The sequence below is a fragment of the Pezoporus flaviventris genome, unplaced genomic scaffold (assembly GCF_033815535.1).
Source record: "Pezoporus flaviventris isolate CSIRO_AGI_PZ_B2104156 unplaced genomic scaffold, CSIRO_AGI_Pfla_v1 ptg000285l, whole genome shotgun sequence".
Taxonomy (NCBI): Eukaryota; Metazoa; Chordata; class Aves; order Psittaciformes; family Psittacidae; genus Pezoporus; species Pezoporus flaviventris.
The window spans coordinates 822,503-844,183 of NW_026892832.1; the positions used below are offsets into that span (position 1 = coordinate 822,503).

The 21,681-nt window shown below is 40.6% G+C and overlaps 1 protein-coding gene across 1 annotated transcript; it reads right to left on the reverse strand.

Annotated features, from left to right (window-relative positions):
* Nucleotides 1–1,769: 1,769 nt before the first annotated feature.
* LOC133263336 (probable helicase with zinc finger domain) lies at nucleotides 1,770–4,442 on the reverse strand. Its single transcript, XM_061443078.1, is given in 4 exon segments — nucleotides 1,770–2,453; nucleotides 2,455–2,744; nucleotides 2,747–4,184; nucleotides 4,256–4,442. Coding segments are annotated over 4 exon segments (2,100 nt in total). The 5' UTR covers nucleotides 4,328–4,442; the 3' UTR covers nucleotides 1,770–2,153.
* Nucleotides 4,443–21,681: the final 17,239 nt, after the last annotated feature.

A 21,681-nucleotide genomic window follows, 5' to 3' on the forward strand; every position in this document is an offset into this window, starting at 1 on the left:
ACTAATCCTGTTACATGGAGTTTCAGAGAAAAATCATCCCTTATACTGGCGCCAGCAGAAAGATAAACAGTTATCAGCAGTATATCACCAGAAAAGTTCATTTGCTGATCACAAGCCTGAGGGAACTACACTGTTACCTAGCAACTAGTGGGACTAGCCTTTTTTAAATAAATTAACCCCTTGATGAGTGCCAAATACATAACTGGTCTGTGGGATTCATGGCTTATATCTGGTCTGAGTAAGACTGTTTCTGACTGCATCAGAAAGATGGACCTTTTTTTCTTTTCCATATCAAATTGCCCACACTTGGCTTCTGAAGACATAAACTTATTACACACCTCCCGTCATAGCCAGCATCTCCCATAAAGATGAATCTGTCACATTACATTGTGTCATGTTGCAAAAAGCCTCAGCCCAGAAGAGACCTTTGCGTGCCTGAGGTTTCTACACAGCCTAGCTTTGGTTGAGAAGTCCTGAGCACCCATACAGGAAAACTACTGTGTATCTTTTAACACTTCTTTCCGCATTAACCATTGCAAAATTTAAATGTGGTGCCAAAGTAATTCTGCCACAGAGGATCCCTGAAGATCCTGTGTGCACAATACAGCTTTTGATTTGTTCTAAAATATACACAGTTTGAAGTTGTTGCTTGGCAGGTGTAAATTGAGAAATAGTTAGAATTTTCTGATAATTTAGAATAATTTATAATTATCACAGCATCACAGTATGATAGAGATTGGAAGGGACCTCAAAAGATCATCTAGTTCAATCCCCCTGCTGAAGCAGGAACACCTAGATAATGTTACACAGGAATGTGTCCAGGCGGGTTTTGAATGTCTCCAGGGAAGGAGACTCCACAACCTCCCTGGGCAGCCTGTTCCAGTGTTCCGTCACCCTCACTGAGAAGAAGTTTCTTCTCAAGTTTAAGTGGAACCTCTTGTGTTCCAGTTTGTACCCATTACCCCTTGTCCTATCATTGTTTGCCACTGAGTAGAGCCTGGCTCCATCCTCGTGACACTCCCCCTTTATATATTTATAGACACTTATAAGGTCACCCCTCAGTCTCCTCTTCTCCAAACTATAGAGACCCAGCTCCCTCAGTCTTTCCTCATAAGGGAGATGCTCCACTCCCTTAATCATCTTCGTTGCCCTGCGCTGGACTCTCTCCAGCAGCTCCCTGTCCTTCTTGAACTGAGGGGCCCAGAACTGGACACAATATTCCAGATGGGGTCTCACCAGGGCAGAGGAGAGGGGAAGGAGGACCTCTCTCGACCTACTAACCACCGCTCTTCTAATACACCCCAGGATGCCATTGGCCTTCTTGGCCACAAGGGCACAGTGTTGGCTCATGGTCATCCTGTCGTCCACTAGGACCCCCAGGTCCCTCTCCCCTACACTGCTCTCTAACAGGTCGTTCCCCAACCTATACTGGAACCTGGGGTTGGTCCTGCCCAGATGCAGGACTCTACACTTTCCCTTGTTATATTTCATCAAGTTATTCCCTGCCCAACTCTCCAGCCTGCCCAGGTCTCGCTGGATGGCAGCACAGCCTTCTGGCGTGTCAGCCACTCCTCCCAGCTTAGTGTCATCAGCAAACTTGCTGATAGTACACTCAATTCCCTCATCTAAATCGTTGATGAATATATTAAATAATACCGGTCCCAGTACTGACCCTTGAGGCACTCCACTAGTTACAGGCCTATTTTTTTATTAAAAAAAAAAAAAAATTCTTAAATACAATTTAGACAAACTTTTTTTTTGTCTTTTTGCCTTTTTTTGCCTTTTTTTTTTCTTTTTTTGTTTTCTTTTTCTGTTGGACAGGTAAGAACCTCTCAGCTGCTAGTTTAATGCAACAGATCAGTAACGTTACACAACTTAAAAAATAACAGGTGTTTTCCTACAGAAAAGCTTCCAAAAAAAAACCCAACCCCGACCCGCCTCCAAAACAATGCAAAATAATGGAATATAATTAAAAAAACAACGAAAAAAAAACAAACCCAAATTAGTTGCAAGTCTAGCAGCGAAGCAATTAAGTGAGGCTATAGTTACTAATATAAACAAAGGGAATAGTTGCAACTACAGGTGAAGCCCCAACTATCTTAGATCTACGGACACAAATAAAAATTAAATTCTCTCTAAAAAAAATAATCTGGTTATTTAAAATAGGAGTAAAAGCCATTGCTACCTGATGAACTACCTAGGCTAAGTTCCTGAAACAAAGACAAAGGGTCGCTATTCTTTTTTGTCTGCTCAGGAGGAGGTTTGGGCTTTGGTGGAGCCCGCAGAGCACTTGCGTAGGACATGACCGGCTTGCTCCCACCAGCGTTCTGCTGGCTGTTGCTGTTCGACTCGACGATCTGCTTGTTGGGCATGAGAGGTGGGAACTGGCCGAGATGTTGCAGCACGCTGTAGTTGAAGGAGTTGGATAGCTGGATGTTCTCGGCCTTCAGGTGGTTCCTCTGGGGGCTTGACCGTCTTCGGTGGAGCTAACAGCTCCCGGGGTGGAACTGCTCTGTTGGCTCCATTGCATGGAATGTTTGGGTATGGGGCAGATGAGGAGGAGCTTACCCACAACTCAGGTGATGAATAGTTGAAAGATGACTGGTTACTGTGGTCCTGAAGCTCTTTACACTGACCAAGACTGTCTTGAGGAGTGCTTAATTCTTCAGAACAAGCCTGGACTGAACTAGAGGAAATTCTTCTTTGGTACAACGGCCTGCCTGGTCCTCTTGGTTCATACTCTGCTGATGATCCTGTATCTGTATAAAAGGGTTTTGTTGCGACCTATGGGGCAATGGAGGTATACCATAATGAAAGCCCTGCCCCATAAGGTGATTCTGCTGTAGGTTAGCATAAGTCCACGATCCATCAGGTTGCAGGTATTTCAAGGGAGACGGGGTTATATGTTCAGATGGCATTGAGAAAGGGGGATTGTATATTTGGGGTAAATGCTGCTGAAATGCTGGGTTACTGGGTATTTCAATGTCTCTGCTGTTTTCAGTGAAGTTAGGGAAGTGACCACTGTGGTTAGAGTTGCAGGAAGGAGAAGGGAGTGCTGGTGGGCTTCTGGGCTGAACTTGTCTGTATTGCAACAGTCTTGACTGAGGGGGTGGCATTTCAGCTAAGTCCCGACTTTCGCTTTGATCACAGTGTGACAGTTCTCTGAGCAAATCCTGGAATCTTGAATATGTTGCCTCTGTTTCATCTTCTGTATTACTGGCAAGTTTCCAGTTTGCCCTAACTTGCTGCTGTTGATGCAATCCAATTGGCTGCTGAGGAAGATGTGGTAGATGAGGATGGTGATGGTGTTGATATGGAATAGTGCCTTGACTGAGATAGGCATTATGTTCATTCCATTGCTGTAACCTGGCTTGTTGTTGCTGCCTTATTGTTTCCAAAGCTACATTTCCATGCATACGATCTAAAGTGTCCCCTAAGGGCATTCCTGATGGATTCTCTTCAATGAAGTTGTTCCAGTGGGTTGGCAGAACAGGGTTGTGCTGGGCAATAGGCCTCAAAGGACTACTGACTTCTTGTAACATAGGTGGGGGGTGTTGTTCTGAAATCACAGCATCTACAGCAGGAGAATGTGGTCGGTGAGGAATGGGATTATTAAAAAAAGATTGGCTGGGGCCTGCCTGGTGAGCAGGGGAAAGCTGCGAAGGTTGTGGAGGCTGCTGATTCAAATGATTATGCTGCTGAACTACCTGGCTTTGCTGGGGTGGCATTTGGTTTTGTTGCTCAGGCAAATGACTTTGTTGTTGACTTAAAAGATTTTGCTGTTGCTGCAGAGGATATGGCTGCCTTGGGATCTGTGCCAGGTGCTGGAAGTGGCGATTGGGAACTGCGTACTGTGAGTGGGGTGGGGTGAGATGGAGGTTCAGCTGCCTGGGGTTAAGGTTCTCTTTGCGATGAAATTTAGCATTAGGATAACCAACACTGGAACGGGACTCGGGGCTTCTATTCTGAGAATTTGCTTCTAAGTCAGCCTGCTTGGATTCTACAGGTTTCTTCTCAGGTGTTCGAATTTTAGTGATTTCAGGTCCAGCAGTGTTTTCACTTTTACCGTTTCGATTTTGTTCATGTTGCTCCTTGTCTTGATGCTGAAGCTGTTGCTGCTGTCCTATGTTAACTGGTGAATGATGTCCCAGGCCATAAGGTATAGGAGACCCATGCCCATGTGCCTGTAACAGGTTCATATTATATGCCATAGCTGCTTGATGAGTAATGATTCGAGGGTCAACTGCAAACCTACCCTGATACCCCGTCCATGGTACAGGCAAAAGCACAGACATGACCATATTTCCTCCATAGACAGCAGGTACATATAGAATACTTGTCCCAGTGTGTGGATCTATCCTTTGAACAGGACGTGGAGATTTCCTCAGATTGGGGTGAGGTCCCAGAGGAGGAGGGGGAGGAGTATATGCTCGGATAGGATTTCCGATTAGAACAGAAGAATTCATCATTTCTGTTTAAAATTAAACAGGGGAAGTTTAGGTTACATAACAAGGAAGAAGTTCTTCACTGTGAGGGTGGTGAGGCACTGGCATAGGTTGCCTAAAGTGATAGTAAATGCTCCATCTGTGGCAGTGTTCAAGGCCAGTTTGGACAGAGCCTTCAGTGACATGGTCACGGTGAGGCATCCCTGCCCATGGCAGGGGGGTTGGAACTAAGTGATGTTAAGGTCCTTTCCAACCCAAACCATTCTATGGTTCTATAATGGGTATGAATAAAAGGCAAATACTTGGGCAGCCAGCACATACAGTGAGTCATGAACTCTAGTTAGGCACTAGAAACTAAAGGGTTTATTATGCAAATGATGGTATGTTTGAAATAAACTCTCAAATTACATGTTTTACTTAAATGCAAGGAGACTGTAGCAACCTATCAGCAAGTCTGACTTATTAAATTTGTTTCCTGTAATTGTATTTACAATGGATGGAATACCCAAGATCAGTCCTGATGACAGACATTAAACCCAATTACTCTCCTACAGTAACATAAATTTGGAGTAAGTCCACAGAAATTAATTGAACTCTGGTACACTTGAAATCAGAGTGAGATCATAGAGGTCACAAGCTTTGGACCAAGGAGAGGAACCCAACTGTTCACAAGGACTGTACTTAAAGATTTTTTAAGTTGGTAAATACAGAATCACCACTGTCTAGAGTCAAACAACTTTTTTCTCTTCTGACCTCTGTGCCTGAGCTGGTGAGAACTGAGCATGCCACATAAACTCATATAAAGCTGTTCTGGTTGTAATGGAGGCAGCAGAAAAACTCAGAGAGAATAAGATTCAGGGCATGAAGGGCACTCAGGATGTGGTGAACATAAAGTCGACTTCTCACATGGCCAAGTCTGCAGATGTTGAAAGCTGTGTAAAGGTAAGCAAAACTGCAATTTTTCATAAATTTCAAATCTGTTCCAGTGAAAATACAGGCATGCTGGATTGCAAATGATATTTTCTTTATATATTCTCTTGCTACACAACTAAAACTCTTACCTACAATACAACCTCTTTTTTGCATCACAATATTGATATATTATAGAGTTCTTAAAATGTTTGAGGAAAGATCTTGGATGTACCACATAACTGAACTTTTTGTTTGCTGGTTTTGCAATCCTTCAACAAAGTCCTTCAGACAGGTGACTTTTGCTCTGCAGTATGAATACCCAACTGGCTGTACTGTTAGAGAGAAGGACACCTTCAGCAGGAAAGGTTGGAAGTGTCCCCAGAAAGGCAGAACATCTTAAGTAAAGACAAAATATACAAGGAAAAAAGAATATTAAATTTAAATGAAAACTAGATAAACATTGGAGAACTGTTTACAGAAATCTATTAAAAGTGCAGAATAAAAATTTTAAGGGTAGATATTTTACAGGAAAAAATTCTGAACTGCTTGGTGACAAGCAAAAAACTAGAGTAAGAAAAATTATGCTTGAGCTAATTGGAGTGAAAAACAATTGCTCATGAAGCAAACATCTCTTTTAACAGCAGTTTAGTACTTCTCATTACCTATTCTGACCAATTGTTTTATCTTAAAATGCCCCTTTTTTGACACTAAATCACTCTATTGTCTCAATGCTTGCACAAATAAGCTTTTTTTTTTTTTTGTCTGACAGCTTGACTTCTAATGGTGTCTTTTATGACCTTATTTTGCTATTCTCTGGGTGTATTTATTAACCTCACTTTGATTTTTTGCAAATGTGCTGACACAGCTCCAATTCTCATTTCAGCATATTAGCTGTAAACAGGAGTTACACCTGAGTCCTCTTAATATCATGAAGAAAAAAATCTAGTTCTCCTATCTCTTCAGCCAGAGTCCTTAAACCTGAGGATAATGTAGCAACCTGTGAAGCACATGCATTCCTACAGGCAGTGCTAAAGAAGAATGTGATGAGTAATTAGGTTTTATGATTTATATGTCTGTTTCTCCTAGATGTTACTTGCTTCCAAAGTACTAAAGCTTGATTAATGTGGTCTTCTTTTCAGTATTTCAGTTGAAAATACCAAGTCCTGAGTGAACAGATGGTGAATTAAATTGAACAATAAGAGGAAAGAAGTAAAAGTGCTTTGAATAAGAAAAAGGCAGGCATGAAATGAGAACTGCATTTTCATTCCTTAAAGGGGAGTATCTCACTGAATAATGTGTTGTATCTCACTGAGCAAGGAAAGACTGTTTTAAATATTCCATTTCTTCCATTTGTATTTGTCTACATACTTAATTTTTAACATTTTCACCATAGTGCGTAAGTAAGCTGAGAGAATTCTCAGAGAATCTCATTCCCATCAATGCTAGAAGGAGACTGCTTCCTCTGCAGTGCTGTCTGTTCAGTCCTGGGAAATACTGTTCCATCCTAGGAAATACTGGTTTGGTGGGAGTATGCAGCACTGCCAAGGCACCTAACCCATGGGCTGCAGGTGTTTGTTACCAGCTGTACAGGCAGAGAACAGGATATCTCTGTACCTTTAGTGGAAGAGGAAGATGATTCCTCATCATGAAGATTTCTGTAGGCTGGTACAGTTCCTGTGAAGACTGCATCTGTCACCACCACTAAAGAGATGCAGCTGAAAAGACAGGGCAACTTCTGAAAATGTTCTGCTTCTGCTGACTTTCTGCTGTTTGTGTCACTAACACCTGGAGTTTCTAAGCTCATTGTAAGACTATTATATTTCTGCTCTATAACATCCTGTATCTCCCATGCAACATGTAACTGACACATGAGTAAATCCAGCAGCAGATGTCTGTGTGGGTCTCATCTGTGAAGTTATGCCTGGTTGTGATAGCATTTCAATGTATTGTGTTTTCTACTGCTGGTCCACTTGAAGAGATTTTGTTCTTTCCTTTTGGCTGCTAACCTTTCTTTTCCAGCTTCCATTGCTAAAAATAAAACCTTTGAACAGGAAGTTTAGACAGATTTACAGACATAAAAAGCAAGCAGATGTATAGAACATTTTTAATTCCTCTCTGTATCATTCTGGGCTAGTTCTTAGAAGATTAAAGAAAACTATTAAGCTAATACAGATGTGTTCATTTTATGTTTTTCACTTCTGGTTTTTCAAAGTGAAACTCCTGTGGAGGTGCTGCCAAGGATACACTTTACATCAGATAAAAGAGCATCGCAACACAAGTGGATTTGTAAACAACCACCCAGAAAACTACCAAACCCAGAGATTAACCTGGAAAACAAACAAACAATCAAAGGGCTTTATTATAGAGACTGATACATCTACACCAAATGAATATAAGGTCTTCTGGCTTGATCTACTACCTACCCTGACAATATGTGAAGCAAGATATTATAAAACCATGATCTTTGTATTACTAGCAACATATTGTTGGTCAAAATTTCATTATGCTCCTTTGTCTGTTCTTTTCCATTGATTCTAATTGACAAGCTTGCAGGAAACTGGCCACTAAGAAACACTAAGTCATGGCACTTCGGTAGAATTGAAGTTAGAATCATAGAATCATGGAATCATAGAACTTCATAAGGTTGGCATTAGCCCACCTCACCAGCGTGTCAAGGTCCTTCTGGATGGCATTCCTTCCCTCCAGCATATCAACCGAACCACACAGCTTGGTGTCATCGGCAAACTTGCTGAGGGTGCACTCAATCCCATTGTCCATGTCACCGACAAAGATGTTGAACAAGACCGGTCCCAACACCCATCCCTGTGGGAAACCACTCGTTACTGGTCTCCAGCTGGACACTGAGCCATTGACCACAACTCCTTGTGTGCGACCATCCAGCCAGTTCTTTATCCAGCGAGTGCTCCACCTATCAAATTGATGTCTCTCCAATTTAGAGACAAGGATGTTGTGTGGGACAGTGTCGAACGCTTTGCACAAGTCCAGGTAGACGACATCAACTGCTCTACTCCTGTCCATCAGTTCCGTAGCCCCATCATAGAAGGCCACCAAATGGGTCAGGAAGGATTTCCCCTCAGTGAAGCCATGCTGGCTGTCACCAAGCACCTTGTTGATTTTCATGTGCCTTAGCATGCCTTCCAGGAGAATCTGCTCAAAGATTTTGGCAGGCACAGAGGTGAGGCTGACTGGTCTGCAATTCCCCGGGTCATCCATTTTCCCCTTCTTGAAAATGGGGGTTATATTTCCCTTTTTCCAGTCATCGGGAACTTCACCATGATTGCCATGACTGCCATGATTTTTCAAATATGATGGACAGTGGCTTATCAACTTCATTTGCCAGCTCCTTCAGGACCCACAGATGGATTTCATCAGGTCCCATGGACTTGTGCACGTTCAGGTTCTTAAGATGGTCTCGAACCAGATCCTTTCCTACAGTGGGCCCGGGGTCTTCATTCTCACGGTCCCTGCGTCTGCCTTCCAAGACTGGGAGGCAGTTCAAGAGCATGTTCAAGAGCATTCAGTGAAGACTCAGGCAAAGAAGTCATTCAGAACCTCAGCCCTCTCCAAATCCAGGATAGGCAGTTCTCCTGATAGCTTCCGGAGAGGGCCCAAGTTGTTCCTAGTCTGTTTTTTATTTGCAATGTACGTACAGAACCCCTTCCTTTTATGTTTCACACCCCTAGCCAAGTTTAATTGTAACTGGGCCTTAGCTTTCCTAACCTGGTCCCTAGCTTCCCAGACAACATCTCTGTATTATGTTTGATTGGGTTTGGGGTCTTTCTTATTTGTTTGTCTGTTTGTTTTTTGTTTTGTCTGGTTTTTATAGATGTCCTGATGCCACCTGCAGTTAACATTTCCTCTGACATCCATCTCCCATTTCTGTCTGGCGGCCACATGGTCTCATCCATGCCCTTTTTTCTGCCCTGGTGCTTGCCAGACTCTTCACAGAGATGCTTTAACTGAGTGATAAAGCAACACCAAAAAAACACAAAACAAATACCGAGCCTCCTTTTCCTGTTGTGATTTCTGCCATGTCAATAAATTAAATCAGCTCATGAAGGTCTAATTAGTGTCAAGGGCAAGTGTTAACAGAGCAGCACTGAGAAGGTCACAAGAGACTGAGCAAGTGACAGAGAATTGGTTTATGATTTAGTGCTACTCAAAACAGATCATTACTTTTGCCATCTCATTGCTGCTTATATGACAAAAAAGTTTTAGTGTTCTTCCTTACAATTTACAAAAATTTGCAATTTTTTCCTTCCCAATTTGTTAAATACCTGTTTCACTTCTTCGCACAGGGTCTTAACCAGTAACAAAAGCATAATAGATTACCAATGACAAAAGCAGGTGGTTTACAGCAATGCTGTGATATTTCTGACTTTTTTCCCCAGTTCTGTTTCGAAAATGTTAACAGAATGAAATACCCATGTGTCTGGCCACTGTGGCATTCTCAGAGGAACACTTTCCCCATATATTTTACCTTTAATCAGAAGAATTTGTTAAATGATCCCTTTCTCATAATAGTCATCAGGTTTTGCCTTCAAAAAAAAAAATCTAAATGCCAAATGAAAGACATTTATAAACATGGTATTTCAAATATGTTCAACATAGTATTTAATAAATGCTTCCTGTGCTCATCACAATTTTGCAATCAAACTGAAGGAAAACATTCATTTTATACCAATATCGCACTCAGATAGGACCATCTCCACCATAGCATGTTTATCTCATCCATTATTACATTACTTAATTAGGAAAAAGGAAATTGAGCAGTCTCCTACTCCCTGATCAGTTAGACTTCCCTATTATTTTTCTCTCCTCCCCTCATTATAAAAAAAATGATTAAAAACAAATTACATGGATTAGTTCCTATTTCCATCTGGAAGCAGGAAACTCTGTTACAACAAATTATTGAGCTAAATTGCAAAATTTAGATTAAGAAATAAAGCCATAGCACTGTGATAATTCTGTGGTTTAAAATGTGCATTTCAAGGGAAATATCTGTAAACTTATTTAAGTCCTAATAAGTTGATAGTCATACAGCAGGAGAACTGAAGATTGCAGTGATGAATTTCAGTTATAATGCTGTTCTACTTTTCTAATTATTCAGCAGAATAATTAGAACTGATCTCATAGTAGTACAAATTTTGTTCCACTTTAAACTCATATTCTATGAAGATTAGTGAAAAATTTTATTGGAAAGGCAGTCAATTATTAATAAGGCTGATCCCTATCTAGTGCATATATAATTAGGTGTGATTATCCTTTTCCCATTAACAGCTCAGGAAGTATGTTATGCCTAATACATGCATCCAGACATCAGCATCTAGCATCCGTATGAAAAAATGACTTAAAGATATGGCTAGAAGTTGCCTGGCAACAGCTGTTTTCCTTTGAATGGCATTTTTGGGGCAGAAAGTGAAGAAAGGAAAAGCTTGAAACCAAATTCAACTTGAGAGGCCTGCTGTGATCTAGATTCTCAAGTTACTACAGAACTCTGATTCTGCTCAATATGGATGTGGATCCCACATGGGACTGTTTTGCAGCTCCATCAGTACATGCAACTGCGCACAGCTCCTCTTTCCCTTTGTGTCTAATTCAAGCTGTGTAGTTTCTTCTTTGACCTAGCGAAACAACCTTTATTAAGAGATACAAATAAACTGAGTTTATTTTATGTCAGCCACATGAGGAACAGCTGTGATGTCTAGCTCCAGAGAGGAGTGCTTTTTTCTTTGGAATACATGTCAGGATAGTTATACTGAAAAAAAGATCCTCATACAGACCTAGGCTTAGTTTGATTTCTACAGCTTGCACAGCAGTCTTCCTACTCAGCCATGCCCAAGGCTGCTAAAATTTTCAGCTCTGCTCACATGGAAAGACTGGTTTATTAAGTCTTGGGACTATAGGTAGCAAATACACATTCAAAATGTCCTTTCTCAGAATACTTGGGACCTGTGTCCCCATGACCCTCAGCTGACGGTAGAGAGGATAGCTTAGGCACCTCTTAGTTTTTTGCAGTGCCTTGTTCTGACTCAGTTATAAAGTAGCTTATCTTTAAATTAAAAAATAGCCCAAAGGATAGGAAAAGGTGAAGAAGTTTGGAATACACCAACAAAGCAATACACTGAGAAGGCAAGATATGAGCTTAAAGGCATGTTACTATTGCAACGGTGCCACCTAAAAAAGAACAAAACCAACCAAAAAAACCCAAAAGATATCTTAATATCGGGTATTTTTCTATCATATGTCTGGACTGTGTTTCTCCACAAAAGCAGTAGTACCCTAGAAAAAAATATTGTGTGACTGACTATAAAACTTTCATTGGGAAAAGCAAATGAGTCTTGCAAAATCCCCAGATAATTTAACAGTAGCAAATAAAGACAATGAGGTCCTGACTGCTGTTTAGGATGACACTTTGTGAAGACTGCCAGCATTCTTTTCCACCTGTTCCCTCCCGAGAGAAGAAAAACAAAATCACTTGTTTCTGAAGTCACTCAAATCATTATCCAACAATTCCCTATATATTCTGTTGGGTTCATATATTAAACCAGAGTGATTTTGAAACAGCATTGGTAACTTTCAAGCGTTTCACTGAGCTTGCTTGTGTCAAAAAAATCCAATCTATCTTACTACTTCTGGTTTAGTTTTGGGCTTTGTAAGTAAATGTGGCACACATGAAAAGTGCTGAAAAGACAATTGCCTGATGTGTTAGCTTCCGTATTAGAAGGGGTCCTGCTTCACTTTGTGGGCTCTTTTGAAACCAAATTATTGGAGAAAAATACCAAATGCTTTTTTTTTCATATCTTTCTGTTAATGAATGCTGGATACAACATGGGAAGCTTTAGAGCCATTTAGCTGGTTTTGTTTTGAGACAAAACTAAAATTAAAAAAAAAAAAAAAAGCAAAGGGATCAACATGCATACTGAGAGAATGACATTACTATGAACCATAGGTCTGCTTTTAAGCTTACACTTTTTCTTTAGTTTTGTGCTCTTGCTTTCTCTTACAGTGCTAGAGGTGAAACAACAATGGGAAATATGAAAAAAAAAACCAGCTGCATCCAACTGACAGCCTTTTAATGCCATTATCAATTGGGCCTTCTTTGAAACACAGTAAAATCTCATCTACGCTCATGTTACCACCATTTTATGTTTTAAACAGAAAGGATCAACATAGATCTGTCTCAGAGTCAGAAAGCAACTTCCTGCCTGTGCTTCTAAAATAAGGATTCATTCAAATGGTAACAGTTATGTAAACCCCAAGTTTCTGAACCACGGTCCTAATACTGGCAGAGAAGTTTGGTGTTTTTCCAATAAGGAGAAACAGCATTAAATTTTTTCAATGCAAAAAAATGTTGTGTTTTTTTTTTAAATGAGTCTGAATTCTGATACTGCGCCTCAGAGTTCCTGCAATGTTTCCTATCATGATGTTATCTGGAAAATGCACTAGTATGTATTCAACTATGAATGGAAATACTGTTAAGCAAAGGATCTGAGACAGAAACCTGTCAACCAGCCTGAAATTCTCTCTCTCCCTAACAGTACTTAATTGATAGCTAATTTCTGAGAGTAATCTTTCAAACAGTGGTATGTGAATGTACTAGCAATTTAATCTGGAACGTGTTTTACTAGTTTGCTTTACGAAGTGTCTAGGGCAACAGTAGTAAAGTTTTTCGTAAAAGACAATAGCTATAACAGCTGCTTTCCGCTTTTCTACTGTAACTGTCACCATCTCAAGATTTGATGTGATTTATTCTTCATAAAATTACACAAGCTCTGTCTTATTGTCTTATTATAGAATCACAGAATCATAGAATAGTTAGGGTTGGAAAGGACCTTAGGATCATCCAGTTCCAACCCCCCTGCCATGGGCAGGGACACCTCACACTAAACCATGCCACCCAAGGCTCTGTCCAACCTGGCCTTGAACACTGCCAGGGATGGAGCATTCACAACTTTCTTGGGCAACCCATTCCAGTGCCTCACCACCCTCACAGTAAAGAACTTCCTCCTTATAGCCAATCTAAACTTCCTTTGTTTAAGTTTGAACCCGTTGCTTCTTGTCCTATCACTACAGTCCCTAATGAAGAGTCCCTCCCCAGCATCCTTACAGCCCCCCTTCAGATACTGGAAGGCTGCTACAAGGTCTCTGCGCAGCTTTCTCTTCTTCAGGCTGAACAGCCCCAACTTTCTCAGCCCATCAATTATTATTCAAATGTTTTGAAATGGTCACATATAAGTTGTTCCCATATCTTCCCAAGAATCAGTATCAAGTGGGACTGCTCTACAGCTCTTCATGGCACCCTTTCCACTTGCCTTTTATAAAGGCAAGTATCACAGTTGCCTTTATCCTGCTCTTTGTTTTTCTTTGAAGAGTTCTTGAAAATAATTGCTGAGGTTTACAGACTGCTGACTGGAATACACATAACTTACGTCTGTATTCTTTCAAGGTTCTTTCTTCAATTTTCTTGCCATTTCTTCAACCCTTAGTTAGAAGTATGCGTTGTTCAGGCATTGATCATAAAGGTCCAACTGCCTTTTTGTGAAGAGAGAAGCCAAAGAGATAGCTGAACACTTCAGCCTTCTCTGTTCCTCCATTATTTCTTTTTCGCTTTGTTACGTTGCTGAGCTGTGTTTTCCTTTGTAGGCCCCCTACTTGTTTACTTTACTTTCCACATTTTTAGAGTCCCTACAACACACTGAAACTCATTTTGTGCCCTAGTCTTCTTAATTTACTATTATATGCTCATCTTAGTCCTTTGAATTCATGTGCCACTTAGTCGTACTGCTTTAATAAAAGTATAATTAAGGCACATCACCTTTCCAGAAATAATTTAGTTTAAGGTGAATTTAGTCCATGGCATTTCTATATGTTCAAGCACAGGCTTTAGCAGCAGAAGCATAACATAGCATGCTAGCACAACAGTGTCCCCATCAGCAGCTGAAACACTAAGGCTGCAGTTGGACTGTCTTTCCTAGAACTCATACACTGCCTTGCCACCAGCAATGTTTCATCTCTCTCTGCCCTCACTCTGTCTGCAGTTATGCCTAAGTAGGTTTTACAAGGGACAGGTTAGGAAAACACACAAGTAGTTCATCCAGCAATTCTGACAGATGGAACAAGCCAGTTGGGAGAAGCTGACGAGCAGCAATTGTCTTCATCAATATGGCTCTTGGTAGAATTAATGTGTGTCTGCTCCCTATTACCAACACGAAAATACGTTCCTAATGACATTTTACACTATTAAATGAAATGAAGGTGTAAGCCAGATCTGGGAATTCTACTGACAGAAGGTATCCCTTAAACTATGTCAGTCTAGTATAGAATTTGTTCTCATGTTCCTTCCTGGAGGAACTGCTACTAAATGTCTAACAGTCATCATGAGTATCACTTGACTGTAACTACAGATAAAGTGGTGGTATTTTCCAATCTGCTATAGCTTGGCAAAATTGAACATACATTCAAGTATTGACATTGCTGAAACAATTAGGAACTTGGCCAGAAAGAATAGATTTCTACATGTGATCACTGGTGGTTTGAGCCATGGAAACAAGAAATTGATTCAAATAGTCAAATGGTACTTGTGTGGTTAAAAAAGAAATACCCCAATGTCTGCTCTGTTATTTTTAAGACAGAAATGAAAATGCTTTAGGAAAACTCAGAATAAAAAATGGAGACTGCAACCAAGCGGTTTGTTGACAGTAAGTACCATTTGCAGATGACAGTACTAATGTTAACTTTGTTAACCACTCTGTTACAAACTATGGTAAAATGAAAACGAACTTTTGCTTCCATATAATTCCCCAGCTCACATATTGAAAAATATATTGAAGTATAGGAAAGTATAACTAGATTTTGAGGGTTGTGTAACATTTTTTTCTCAGGTATCACCATTGTTATGCAGATAACAAATTTCTTATATTTACATATCTTAAACCTAGAATTGGGCTTATTGTGCAGGAAATAAAAATAGATGGGTTTTGCCACAATCCAACAAAACTAGGATATCTCTGCTTTCCTTACATAGAAATTTTTAGGCAAAAAGTCATGTGTCATCTCTGAGACTGATGAAAGAACTAATCACGCTGAAAGGATCTGATTCTATTGCACTCCAGCCCTTCAAAATGTGGGAATGCAGCAACATTGCAGTGACAGGAGTCTTGCTGAGCAGCTGAACACTGCGGATTGATCAGGAACTCTGCAGAACTGGAGCTCATGTGCAGCTCTGCTGATTTGCTGAACTCTGTGGAAGCAGAGAAGCAGAATCAGCAGCCTATAATGAAACTTTTCATCCCCCTGTAATTCAGAAAGCAAGCACAGCAGGCTTTGAATTCATCAAAACTCAGACCATGCACTTGCAGCAGGCCTTTTAAGATGGAACCTATTTTATCTGAACACTGTATGTTTTCTTATCATAAGCACAGACGACTGTTTCAGAGATGCCAAATCTTTCTCTAGTTAAACAGTTCCCTTTTAAGCCTGAGTTTTTCTGCATGAAATATTCATTTTACATTCACAGCAAAAATGAAATATTTTCCCTTGAGGAACTTGGAAAGCTCTGAAAAACATATATTCTGTCACACCAAGTTTAACGGGATGGAATGCTGTATTGTAACTGGCTCTTCATCATAACCATACACGCTAAGGTAAAAAACATCTGCATACAAATTAAAACCTTCCCTAGACATGTCTTCCCTCCTAGTGACTGACTGACTGACTGGTTTTGGTATTTAATGTCCTTACTTGAAATTGCACACACTAAACTGTATGTTATTTTTAGAAGGATGAATGTCCCAGCTTTAAAACTGGCTCCTTAGCCCAGAGAGTTCACTATTTTAATTGTGTCAATGACCTGATGTCATCAGTATCTGTATAGTTAACAACTAGAAATATATATGTAGACATTAACTAGATGGGTCTGTAGGAATAACAAGAGAGCCTCAGTAAATGGTTGCTGAAATACATATGGATTTATAAGTTGAAGGGCATCACCCATTTTTTTTCTGTAGAACTATTAATATAGTCATGACTGGTTTATTGTTTCCTTAGTTAAAGGAATATCTATGGTCTGCAGTTTTCAGAGACACTGAGCCACATCTGGCACATAATGTCCAATGCTTCACATAGAGCTGTTCCAAATACTGAGCCTACCAGCAAATTTGGTTGCTGATGGTGTGACCTCCATGGGTCATACTGATTATGGAAAAGTTGAAAAACATTGTTTTCTGTCTGTTCTCCTTTTTATTTTGATTTTTACACTGATATTTTCAGAGTAGACAATCTGCTTTTTCTCATTTGCAGATCTACATTCAGGTGTAAGTGGGGACATGGAAACAAGCAGTTGTTGTGGTGGGTGACCTATAATCTCTCTGTAATTTTTGGCAGGTCATTTAACGTCTTTTCCAGATTTCTGCCTTGGCAAAATGAATGCTGCCATTTTAGTAAATTATGTGGTATCATGATAAAAGAATTAAAAATGTGATTTCATTACTGTATCAGCAACTTCTTTCAGAGATCTGTGGCAGGCAATTTGCATAGCAAACAGTTTCAACAAATGGATAGCAGAATGAACACATACCAGCAGAACAAAATCGCTGAAGAAAGAAAACTAACGGTAACAGTATCTCACATTGAAAAGTTTGTTGTTAAATAGTAGTATGCTATAGTACTGCCAATTCTGAAAATTCAAAACTCAAAACCCAATACCAAAAAACATAACACTGGTTTTAACATACATTATTTTAGAAAAATAAATTAAAAAATATCTAATTTTACTTTTTTACCTTTCAGACCACACTCAAAAAGTCTTCAACAAATTTAAGGAACTTATTCCTATAAGAACAAAATCCAAAAGGGGAAAAAGGTCAGTCAAAGTAGCAGTTAAAATAGAGAACATTTTAATGGAGTAACATTCTTTCAATTCTCCTCCCTATCCCTCTGGGAGCAGGGGGAGAAAGGGGCGGGGGGAGGGAGCAAACTGCTCCATGGTTTTCTGGGTTGCCAGCTGGGCTTAAACCATGACAGTTCTTTTTGGCGCTCAACGTGGGGCACGAAGGGTTGAGATAAAAACAGATTTGACTGGAGTGTGTCTAATTGTATTTGTGATAAACATTCATTGTTTCAGATTAATAGTCACTCGTCACGATGCTGATTTATTGGCTCTCAAAGTTGTTGCTCTTGATCTCACATTTTCAGCATGTCATACCTTACTTAGAGCTGGTATTTGCTGTCTCAGTGTTTATCAGCTGCGGGGCTTGGGCTAAGGTTCTTGTCTCATCGTACTGTTTGGTAATGACTTGTAATACTGTCCTGGGTTCAGCAGTAGCAGTCATTTTTCTCCTTCTTGGTAGCTGGTGCAGTGCAATGTTTTGACTTTCAGCCTGGGAACAGAGCTGATAACACTGATGTTTTGGTTTGGCCAAGGACTTTGTGAGCCTCATGCTCTGCCAGGGAGGAGGGGAAGCTGGGAGGAAGCAGAGACAGGACACCTGAACCAAGCTAGCCAAAGAGGTATTCCATACCACAGCAAGTCATGCCCAGGGTATAACTGAGAGTTACTCAGAAGGGCTGGTAGACTGCAGGATTGGAGGAGGTATGGGTCGGTGCTTGGTTGGGCTGGGGGGGCAAGTTATCGGTTGGCTGGTGGTGAGGTGTTGTATTCTCTTCCCTTGTTATTTCCTTTATCATTACTGGTGGTAGCAGTAGTGATTTGTGTTATACCTTAGTTACTAAACTGTTCTTATCTCAACCCGTGGGAGTTGCATTCTTTTGGATTCTCCTCTCCGTCCCTCTGGGAGTAGGAGGAGGGAAAGAAGAGGGGCGGGAGTGAGTGAATGAGTTGCCTGACTGGGGTTAAACCACGACAAATACAATAGAATCAATATGGGGAGGCCTGGCAGACTGACTATATCACACTGCCACCAAGCCGCCAAGGCAAGCGCCATGTGCTTACCATGGTGGAAGCAACCACCGGGTGGCTGGAAACACACGCTGTGCCCCATGCCACTGCCCAGAACACTATCCTGGGCCTTGAGAAACAGATTTTGTGGTGGCACGGCACCCCAGAGAGAATTGAGTCAGACAATGGGACTCATTTCCGGAATAACCTTATAGATATTTGGGCCAAAGAGCATGGCATTGAGTGGGTATATCACATCCCCTACCATGCACCAACCTCTGGGAAAATCAAACGGTATAATGGGCTGTTAAAGACCACACTGAGAGCAATGGGTGATGGGGACTTTCAAACATTGGGACACATATTTACCAAAGGCCACCTGGTTGGTCAACACCAGAGGATTTGCCAACAGGGCTGGCCCAGCCCAGTCAGAACTTTTACATACTGTAGAAAGGGATAAAGTTCCCGTGGTGCACATAAAGAATTTGCTGAGAAAGACAGTCTGGGTTATTCCTGCTTCAAGCAAAGGCAAACCCACTCATGGGATTGCTTTTGCTCAGGGACCGAATGTACTTGGTGGGTAATGCGGGAAGATGGGGAAGTCCAATGTGTACCTCAGAGGGATTTGATTTTAGGGGAAAACAGCCAATGAACTCAATTGTATGCTGTTGCCTGCTATGTAGCACTTTTATAGCCCACCAACCATATGTCTTCAGGTCACCAGTGACTGGCCCTGACCTCCCTCCGACCATCATCCCAACAAAGAATGAACTTTGATGAAACCAGATGACTTCCACGGTATCATCAGCAGGCAACGATCCAACATTGCACATAGCCCCTCCTGCTCTGAAAGACTGCTACAAGAGATGGAACCTGACATCACGGACCAGATGAACTCAGCAGCTTTATAGTGATTGGTCCATGCACTAAGGAATGATCTCTGTCTCTCTCTTTCTCTCTCTCTCTCTCTCTCTGTGTGGATGTGTATTATGAATGATCTCTCTCTCTCTCTCTCGCTCTGTGGATGTGTATTATATATGTACACATATATATATATGAGACAAGAGTGATGGTATATTGAAAATGTGGGATCTGAGCATGACATGAATGGTATGGAATAAGGGGTGGATAATGTCCTGGGTTCAGCAGTAGCAGTCATTTTTCTCCTTCTTAGTAGCTGGTGCAATGCTGTGGTGTTGACTTTCAGCCTGGGAATAGTGCTCGTAACACCAATTTTTTTAGTGCTGCTCAGTAACGTTTACTCTGACCAAGGATTTTCTGAGTCTCATGCTCTGCCAGGGAGGAGGAGAAGATGGGAGGAAGCAGAGACAGGACACCTGACCCAAACTAACCAAAGAAGTATTCCATACCAGAGCACGTCGTGCCCACTAGATAAACTGGGGGCAGTTACCCAGAAGGGCTAGATCACTGCTCGGGTTGAGCTGGGTATTGTTTGGTGGGTGGTGAATGGTTTTATTCTCTTCCCTTGTTATTTCCCTTATCATTATTATTATTGGTGGTAGCAGCAGTGGTTTGTGTTATACCTTAATTACTGGACTGTTCTTATCTCAACCCATGGGAGTTATATTCTTTTGATTCTCCTCCCCATCCCTCCGGGAGTGGGAGGAGGAAGGGGGGGGGAAGTGAGTGAACGGCTGTGTGGTTTTCTGGGTTGCCGGCTGGGCTTAAATCACAACAGAGGGATTACCTACATTACCACTCAAATAATTAAAGAAAAACAGTAGGAAGTATTTTTTCATACTACAAGTATTAAATTGTGGAAGTTGTTAATAGAGGATGTTATGGATATCAAAACTATAAATGCTTAAAGATCAGTTGGACAAATTCATGCAAAAAAATCTGACATGTAAAGGCTCAGGTAGTAGTGTAGATCATAACTGTTCAGGTTTGGAACAGTGCACTGGAAGAATTATCTCTCTGTACTTCTCTCAGCCTTGGAAACTAGGGCTGCATTTTGAAACAAAATTAAGTATTAAATCGTGCATTCATTTAGATCTCCAGTTACAAGTGCTCAAATAAGATGAAAAAGATTCTTTTGCCATCTGGTACAGGCAAGCAGCAGTCAGATATGATACATAATTCATGCCTGTTAAGCCAGTCTGCAAGCACGATTGTTTAATGCAGAGGTAGAATTTTAATTTTTTTAAGACAGATATGTCTACAGATGCAGTAAACTCCAAAATGCGCTACTAAAAAATTAATACAGATTTAATACTTACTATAGTGAATTTTGCTTAAGTCACTTAGAGCAAAGAATTATCTGGTAAAGCAGTTATATGTATTAACATTATGTATATGACATATTTACAACACAGGTGTGACTGCACAAAGCAAAAGTGGCTATAGCACTTGAAATATATAAAGATGAGAGAGCTGACAATCAGTCTTAGCCTATGGGATAAAATCATTTCTATCCAAAGCAAATAACACAATATGGATCAGAATGAGTGATTAATAGATGCAATTCCAAAAATAAGAACACTTGAGACAGAACTGTTAAAAACCAAGACAAGACAAGCATGTAACACTTAAAATACTTGGGTTTGTATAAGTTTTTGGTGTTGGGTTGCTGTTTTTTTCTTAATTAAGAACACATCTGTGTATTGGTGAAAAGAATTCAGTTTTGCAGCACTCATAGTGTCAGGATTCCCTCAAGGGAGCTGAGGTGCTGTTTGATTCTACATTCATCACACAATTTCCCACCATCCCACTCAGTCACCTATAAGTACCTTTTGTATCCTCTGGCATTACCACTACTACAAGCTTAACCTCAAAATTGTACCAATCACAATTATATGACTGCTTGGTCAAACAGGTGGAAAGAACCTGTATTTGTGCTAAGTATCATGCAGATGTATTCTCCATATCTTAGTGATTAGTACTCTTTCCTTATCCTCCCAAGACTATTCATGTGTTTTATGATGAACACTCAGCATAAAACTGAAATAACACCCACGAGAAGCTCAGAATAGATGATCATAATGATCCCTTCTGGCCACTGAAGCTATCAGCTTATACATCTGCAGCAAAACGTTGAACATTTTTCTAGCAGGGATGCTCTTACAAATAATTCAGTCTCTGAACAATGCTCTGCCAATGGTTCAAGTAAACAGCCTCAGGGTCACTCATTTGCGGCTCTTCCTTTGCTCTGATCAATCCAGATATCTATGAAATATGACTAGATATTGTCCAAAATCCTTTTGGCTATTAATAAGTGTCATTTCTGGTTAGAATGGTGTTTTAGCCAACCAATTTCAAATGCCTTCATGCTATAAATAACATAGCTTAATTCCTGACCTTATTGTTTTTCCATTTGACGGTTACCTCCCTGACATCATCCCAGACAAAAACTGTGGGTAAAATATTGCTGTAAGCAAGTTATGT